The sequence below is a fragment of the Lampetra fluviatilis genome, chromosome 28, assembly GCF_964198595.1.
Source record: "Lampetra fluviatilis chromosome 28, kcLamFluv1.1, whole genome shotgun sequence".
In the NCBI taxonomy this organism is placed as follows: domain Eukaryota; kingdom Metazoa; phylum Chordata; class Hyperoartia; order Petromyzontiformes; family Petromyzontidae; genus Lampetra; species Lampetra fluviatilis.
This window is the reverse complement of record NC_136302.1, coordinates 825,060-833,850: the sequence shown is the minus strand read 5'-3', so window position 1 is coordinate 833,850 and position 8,791 is coordinate 825,060. Positions and strand designations below refer to the sequence as shown.

The following is an 8,791-nucleotide window of genomic DNA, read 5'->3' as shown; positions in this document are numbered from 1 at the left end:
GAGACCCATCAGGAATGCCACCATTTTGAAGTCTCCGATGACCTCCCAGCCGTACTCATCATACTTCAAGGCATCCAGCAAGGTCTTGATGCTGTTGTAATCCTCTTTGGAGGTGCACCGAGTGAGCCAGGAGAAGAGACGGTACTTGTTACCATTATAAAGCAGCACAGCTTTGAGGCTCTTGGATGAGCTGTCAATGAAGAGGCGTCACTCATTTTGGTTACAGGCAATTCCGATTGCCTCGAACAGACTGGTCACATTGTTGCAGAAGCAGAGCCCATCTTGATGGGCGAAGAAGCTGCAAAAAGGTTGGTGACGCTTCCTCTGATCTGTGACTTGCACTCTTTCATCCAACAAGTTCCACTGCTTGAGCCTACATGTCAAAAGCACGGCATTGGACTTAGTGAGACCAAGATCTCTGATCAAGTCGTTGAGGTCTTTTTGGTTGGGGTAGTATGGGTTTCTCTCCTCAGCTACACCTATGAAATTGTCATCTGGATCTACAACGTCTTCCTCGCTCTCTGAATTGCTGCTCTCTTCTAAAGAATGCTGCTCTCTCTCTGGAGGAGTGGGTATGGGGAGCTCATGGCAGTGTGGCACCGGGCGATGGATGAAGGAAGGTCCGGATACGTGATAGCAGGTGCATTCTTGCCAGTCCGACGTTTGGAAGGGTCCACCATGCAGAAGTAGCAGTTGCTTGAGTGGTCAGTGGGTTCCCGCCAAATTCTTGGGATAGCGAACTTCATGGCTCTCTTTTCCCCCTCTGTACCATCCTACAAAAATACATTTATTTCACCCATGACTAATGTGTAAGAGATTCTCGCAACATTTTTGATGATATATTTTTTAAATAACATTAAAAATTGTAAAACATTTAAAAGTTAAAACTTTTACAATTACATTTTTTAAAACAAATTTTATAAAGTAAAATTCCATCTTACCTTCCAGAGTTTGTTTTAATTGCTCGCAGGTGAAATGAGGTGCCCAGGGTTTGTCTTGATCCCCGACAGGCATGCCGAAATATGCCTTGTAGGCCTCACACATCTTAGCAGATGCTTCCACAGAGTACTTTTTCGCACTTGTCTTGATAAATTGGCCGCAGACATAGCAAAATGTGTGTGCCGGATGCTTGCAGCCTCTTGATGCCATCTCAGAAAAATGCAAATATGTATCCACTTAGACAACTGGAACTAAACTGGAAAGTTCTAGAATGTCATTGAAGTTACTCCAAGTTTACTCAGCACTGAATCTATCTGGAATGTTCTGGAAAATAGGTACATTTCAAACTATCACTGTCTTGGTCACAAAAGCAAAGTTTGTGGGGAATAATAGCCATTTTCTGTACTTTTGAGGCATAAGTAATTAGGAAATAACACTTACTCCCCAAGAACCAAAAACATATTGTTACACAGTATAATCCACCTTCTATGGAGCACAACTTATGGGAAAGGATGTAGGGATATATTCAGGGTGTTGAGGTAGGCAGGTGCCAGACCATTCACAGCCTTGTAGGTTAGTAGCAGGACCTAAAATGGCATCCTGAATTCCACTGGGAGCCAGTGCAGGAACGATCCTCTTATTTTTCGTATGGATTAATAGCAGCAGAATAAAGATACAATTTTAGATTTTGTTATCCACCCAATTGTCTGTTTAGAAGCAAGAGTGGATCTCGTCCATTCATTCCTTTTAAAGGAGCGAAAACAGCAGTAGCAACAGCGGAGTGTTCACGATGCGGTCGACGGTTTGGGATTCGTGGCCACTCCACTCGCATGCCGCCAAATCTTTGATGGCGTCATTTGTGGCATCGGGTGGCCCGCATCGGCCACACGGACCGGTCCTGATTCGGTCGATGGTCGACCATCGGCGTCGTGGATGGTTGAAACCGGGAGGTTTGACGGTAGGGTCCCGTATGAGATGTTGATTTTTGATGTCAGCAAGGATGATAAGACAGGAGTAATGTTCTAGACTCGGGTGGCTCAGTTGTGTACATACTGCAGCTTTTTTGGAAAACCAGTCGACGTAGTTAACATCTCGCCACCATGGCGCCTCGTGGATAGACCACGGCTCATGATAATGGAACTGTTTTTGTATTTAACACTCTGTTAACTTTTCCAAAAATATATATTTTGCTAGCAGCTTAAAGTCACGACTCGGAGAATCTACGACTGTAAAGTCAGACTGATTTCCTGCTCAAATAACCACCGAGGTGGTGCGTACCTCCTGATTACAGCCCTGAGTCAGTGGCGGAAATATTACATTCTTATGCTGGCGGCGAGTCTAACCATAAGACAACCATTGTTCTATGCATGCATGTTGTCATTGTGGTAATATGGACGTTATGGTAATGTATGTATGGTGAACTTCTTTCGCACTGTACGTAGCCAACCATGCTAATCGGAGGTGTGGGGGAAAGACAACAAACTAAAGACAAAAAACTGTTCTAAAGAAACGAGTTTTCAATATAGACAATTTTAAAATGCACAGCTGAAGTGGGTTCCTAATATCGGAAGGAAGAGCGTTCCAGACGGCTGCAGAAGCGCATCTGACTTCCACACAAAGGGACGATGGGTTGAGTCAACCCTCCCTCAAGCAGAATTTGAACTCTCAGACCTTGCTACTGCAAGCCGCTCGCTCTGCGCCGCTAAGCCACCTGTGTCCGGATGCGTAACGGACCACAGGTTCTCGAAATCCCGGCTGCTACGCGCCCGTGTGAAGGGCCACACGGTGATCTACGAAGACGACGGGAGGCGAAAGGGCAGGTGACGATTGCAAGGGCGACTGTGGAGTTTGACTATTTGCAGCTTCCCCTTCCCCTCCGCTTCGCAGCGTTCCAGACGTTCTGCGTAGGGGATGCGCGTCGGCAAGCAGCAAACATTTACCACAATCGAGCGTGGTGCTACTCAATGATCCCAATGCGCGGCCGCACGGACAGCGTCATCAATATGACATCACGGTAAGGCCACGAGGCCCACAGAGGCCACCATCAGGGGACGTGACGAGCATTCAGAGCGTGTAACGCGCTGCACAGTTCCCGTTCACTCGCAGACAGGAGACAAAGAGAGCAAGATATAAATATGTCGTTCAACCCACCACCACCCGATACGGCCAATTAATAAGGTTTGTCGTGTTAACAAAACGTGCCAATTCGTTACTAGTGTAGTGTCTTCAAAAATTACTCACACCAACACGTTGTAACAAGTCACCTGCTTACAATTTATTCACCTATTCTTGCACCAGTTGTAGGCACTGCTATAACTCTCTTTACGGTCACTTATGTTTAACTTCTCCCCACTCTTATCTACCTTTCACCTCACTTATCCTGCACTCAGCAGCTCTGCTCTCAGCGTCTCCGCACACAGCATCCTCGCACACAACGTCTCCGCACACAGCGTTTTTGTACACAGCAACTCTACATCTACACTGCTGCATTCACCTATGCTCCCTCAGACCCGCTCACCCATCTGTCCCGGGCGGGGGGATCAGCCAACACCCGCCCGGTGACGGCGTGAGGGTTGAGGTCCCATTGATGGCTGGAGCGGCAGCGGCGAGATGTCTTCACTCTTCGTCCTCAGCAACAACTCCCTCTCCACTCACGCACTCACCCTTATATCAATCTGCTAATTATCTGAGACCTCTCGTGTGTCTCTTTAAGCTCTCGCCAGGTTGGCGCCTGTTGGCCCATCAATCAACCCTTATCTCCCGTCTCCCTGGCAACACCTCCGTTCTCAACGTGCACAACCGGTCGACCCCGTTTGCACCTGCTTCGCCCCTTAACAACTGGCGGTTTGTCCGTGCAAACCTCATGTTGCACACGCGCACCTGTTTGCCCTCAGTTGCCCTCGGTTAACTGTGCGCACTGCGTACTTCACTCCTCTACACGAGTACAGCACATTGGTGTGTTGGAGAGTAAACCCACAAAATTTACAATTCGAGTACCGTGATGTTTCGCCGGTAATTATAACAACCAGCATCATCAGGCGACAGACAGATTTTGGAGAATTCCTCCTCTCTTGGTCCCAAATAGAGGGGGGTAAAGGTGATGTCGTTATCACTGTGAGCCTATCAGGTGCGAAGACCAGAGGGGGGTTAATGTAGTCAAAATATTACAATAGATAGCTATTGTTAGTTGGTAAGAAGGCTGTCAGGACCAGTGCCAACAATTGGCCAAGCTATGTGGTTCTATATTGTCATGTTTGGCCAATGCAATTAACGAGCATATATATATACATACACATGAGAGGAACCAATGAATGCAGCATCCCCGTGCAAATTGTAAATTCATCCACCTCCTGTACTGTTTTCGTATCTTGGCAAGCCAGGAGATGCCCACGGGTAGGGAGGGAGCCTCACAAGTGTGCGTGAACCGCCAACCGTCGCCTCTAACACAGTGCTGAATACAGGCAGCCGCGTGCAGCACAGCCACCTCCAATTAACACAGTTGGCTACGTACGGTGCAAAATAAGTTCAACATACGTACATACCGTCGGATGATATACTGCAACATGAAGCTTAACCAAATTGTGCTGTCAGTGTCATGAGAGGTGTCCATTGGGATCCCTTGCAGAGCTGAACTAAACTGTTAAACGAAACTATTTTTTATTTTACCAGGTAAGGCCGACTGAGCTATAAAGGTATTTTTCAGAAGCGACCCGGCTATCACAAATGATAGCTCAACAAAGTGGCTCATTGTGGAAATGTTTAGCGGCCAAATACTCACGTGTTTCTAAATCTGCAGGGGAAAACTAGAGGACTCGGAGAAAATCCTACGCGAACACGAGAACATTCAGACTCCATATATACAGGCATCGTCAGGGTCGGGATCAGAACCCACGACCTCCTTATACCAGGCGAGGTAGTTAATATCTCGCCACCGTAGCGCGAAGGCAATGCAAGCCTTCGTGTCAGAGTGCCCCAAAGAATTTTAGTTTCTAGAACTCCTTCTGAGATCCCTTAAAATGGTCCACATATCAGGGGGTGGCACTTTGCCGCTCAGCTTGCCACGTGAGAGCAATGCTTCTCGCGTGATGGCTGGGCATTAAGCCACGTTTAGTGCAGAACCAAATTTTCTGCGCAATCGTCAATTTACTAATCTTCAGAACCCAGTTTAATACAGCAACAACTCATCATATACCACCAGCATTAGCGATGAGGAATGGTCATGCTCCCTCTAGAGGTTTCCGTTTCTTTTGAAAGTGGCATTTTTGGGAGGTGGCCGGGTGGCCGGCACTGCGGAGACCCCTGAGTTCGAATCCAGGTCAAAGCCACCAGTGAAAAAAAACCACCCACATTAAATTCGGATCTGTACCTCATTCAGCTATATTCCACCTCCGAGAATGTAGGTGACAAAGTGCTGCAACTTTGTGTGTGGATTAGAGATCAACGCTGAAGGGATCTCGGAGGCAGCTCCGTGATGTCCGCTTCCGTGGGCCACTCCCTGGCTCATGGAGGGTGTCGTCGCTCTGTCGCCAATCCGAATGGATTCTTCCTCTCGTGATGCCAAGAGCACGAGTTGGGATGAATTTGTTGGAAAAGACTGAAGGTGTGATTTTCTGTAAAACCCTTCCCGTTGGAGACCCAACATGAATGCGCTTTGCAGACAGAAGGACAATGAGCTGCTGGAGGCAGCACGGCACAACAACGTGAAAGCCATCGAGAGGCTGCTGATCAGCGAGAAGGTGAACCCCTTGGCCAGAGGTAAGTGCAGGGCCACATTCCTTTCGCGTGCCTACTTCGATCCGCTTGTCAATCCACTGCTGGATGATGGGCCCTCCCCACGCTGCGTGAGCCGTGGGGGTTATTTTACGTTCCTTCACCACGCCGGTCAGTGCGTGTTGGGGAATAGCATAGATATCGGACATGGAAGTACTGCACAACTATGGATGTTGCTATGCTGCCCTTAATGCAGCACAGCATTGCAGCTACCAATGGCATTCTGTCGTGGGTTTTGACCCATCCAGAGCGCTATCCAGGCTCAAAACCTGCTTAGCATCCACACCGATTAGCAAAGAAGTTGAACATACTCTACATACACACGTACAGCCTCCAGGATCCGAGGGGTTGGGGCAGTTTGTTGCAACAATAAACAAGGCCGGTGTTTGTTCAATAACACAGCAGCAAAAATACGTGTACGTTCTGCGAGGGCCCCGAGGTCACAGCTGTGATGGGCACAACAGCGTGGCCGGGAACACAAACACCGTGCCACAGGAAGGGACCCCCACATCGCCTGGTCGACCCACGTCCACAACGCAGGCAAAATGTGACGCCACGGTGGCGAGATGTTAACTACCTCGCGTGGTATACAGGAGGTCGTGGGTTCGATCCCGACCCTGATGACGCCTGCTGTGTATTTTGAGTTTATGTGTTTTCTCTCCCCGTGGTCGCGTGGATTTTTCTCCAGATTCTCTGGTTATTCCCTCCACATTTAGAAACTGCATTTGTGGCCAGGTCGCTGCTGGAAAAAAAAGCTATATAGCTCAGTGCGCCTTACCTCGTAAAATAAAAAAAATAGTTTAACGGTTTTTAAAACGGCAACACCATTCGCAGCTCTATGCCGATCCACTGCTGGATGACAGGCCTGCCCGTGCCGCTACTTTGGCACGCTGGTCAGTGCGGGTCGGTTAAGGGACGGGAGGGGCGTAGAACCTGATCAGAAATCAATCGCCGGGTGGACAGGGGCGGGGGGATTTAACTGCCGTGCCTGGAGATAGAATATAACCGTCCACCTTTGGTTTTGCCAGTGCACTTCGCTGACTGCTGCACCAAGGCAGGAAAACAAATTGCTGGTGGTCGGGACGACGTGGAAGAGAGAAGCAGTAGAACTTGGGTCGCAGTTGTGACGGTGCATGTGCGCGTTCAGGGGAGCTGGGAGAGACCGCCCTGCACATGGCGCTCCTCTGCAACAGCCAGGATGCGGCGATGATGCTCATCCACAGGATTCCACCGCTGCTGAACCAGCCCATCACCTCTGATATGTACCAAGGTAGCGTGGTTGCAGCGGACACACGATGTCGGGACTCGTAGCCGGGAATGCCACGAGGCGACTCCATGCAAATGTGCGGGAAGCGGGTGGGGCAGTGCAGCCCCCTGCACTGTGCAGCAGAGGTCACTCAAAGGGATCTCAGAGGTAGCTCTGCGTTATCTGCTTCAGTTGGCCATTCCCTGAACGTGAAGAGTTTGACTGATTTTCGCCGTAGGATTACCGAAGCCACATTCAAGTCAAGGGACAAACGTTACTCTGGGTGGCAGGCCAGGCGCGGAAGTTCTGCCCGCGTGTTGTGTGGATCAGAGTGTTTGGTGATACTGCATTGGCCGTGGTGCACAAGAACAAATAACAAAAACCTCAACACAGAGAAGCCACTCTGCTACTGTGACCTCTCTATTTGCGTAGAAGAAAGGGCCATTGCCCGAAAAAGTTACTTACCACGATGTTCGTTTTCATTTTAAGGCCACGTAGTGTCATTGACGAGCGTGTTGTGTGGACCCGGGGTCATAACCCGTGCTCACTGTGTCTCCTTGTTCTGGCAGTGATCCTCGCCAAGAACCCACGGGTGGTTACCATTCCATCAGTCAATCGCTATATTTACTAAGCATTTAAATGTAATGAACAGTTTAACAATTCACGGCATCAACATCATGCATTACCAGGCCAGTTTCAGGATTAACCACGTGCTTGATTCAACTAGGCCTGACTTAGGCTTAACCAAGTGCTCAATGAAACTAGGCCCGACATTTAATAATGGCGCATGGCACAATTATCACAAAGTTATGATTAGGGAGGTAGCTCTGTGATATCCAATTCCACGGGCCACTCTACGAGGGTTCCGAACAGACTCTCGACTCATGATGACACGATGTCGGTTGCACGTTTGCAGTAAAATTGGGGGAGTAAGGCATATTTGTTGTAATGTTTTATTTGTTTTTTGTCAATAATCGACAACATATATATTTTTTTAAAACTTCTATTAGCTTCTAAATAAAATAAAGACCTTAATCTGTATGTCTCCAAAAACATCTAGTGCACTTCCCGACAAGGTAGAAAGCTAAAATTTGGTAGACATGTAGCTTTTAGGACACAAACAGTAAAGATCAGAGATTTTTAATTTTAAGGCCCCCAAATCTCGATTTTACGTGCCCCATAAACATGTTTGTTCGCGTCATTCAGAAACCGTTCAAAATTTAAGATTGCGCTTTGTTTCCTTTGATAGAACATTAAACATTAAAAGGCAGATACCATTTCAGTGAGAACCATTTTCTTTGGGTCTTTCGGTAAAGCCACGTAGATAGAAAAAATAACAAAAATCACGACGATTCGATCGCAACACAAGCAATCGTCTTCAGGTGCAAAAGAGGGAAACGTCGTATTCTATTATTTAATTTAATTTATTATTTTATCTTTAGACGTGACTTAACCGAAAGAAACAAATAATAATTCCTGCAGTCACGAAAGTTCTAAAATTAAGAGAGGGAAATCTGCTGAGGCAGGCTGTTTATAAATGTTTAGAGATGGATGGGGCAGCTAATGTTAGCGAGTAGGAGAGAGCGAGTGAAACAGCAACAGACACCATGCTCGAAAACTCACTTGGGCTGACCGTGAGAGTCGAGATTGCCGTGCGGTGCGACAGTGCACGCGTGACTAACCGCGCGTGACTGACCGTGCGTGCCCTGCGCGTGACTGACCGCACGTGACTGATCGTGCGTGCCCTACGCGTGACTGATCGTGCGTGCCCTGCGCGTGACTGACCGTGTGTGACTGACCGTGCGTGCCCTGAGCGTGACTGACCGTGCGTGACTG

The 8,791-nt window shown here is 48.2% G+C and overlaps 1 protein-coding gene across 1 annotated transcript in view; it reads left to right on the top strand.

The window, feature by feature from the left end:
- The first annotated feature begins 2,903 nt into the window (after positions 1-2,903).
- Positions 2,904-8,791, top strand: part of LOC144942677 (transient receptor potential cation channel subfamily V member 6-like) — a 37,612-nt gene continuing 31,724 nt past the window's right edge. Inside the window, exons 1-3 of the mRNA XM_078869482.1 lie at positions 2,904-2,953; positions 5,573-5,694; positions 6,857-6,979. Coding sequence (XP_078725608.1) covers positions 2,904-2,953; positions 5,573-5,694; positions 6,857-6,979 — 295 coding nt within the window. The remainder of the gene's footprint in view (positions 2,954-5,572; positions 5,695-6,856; positions 6,980-8,791) is intronic.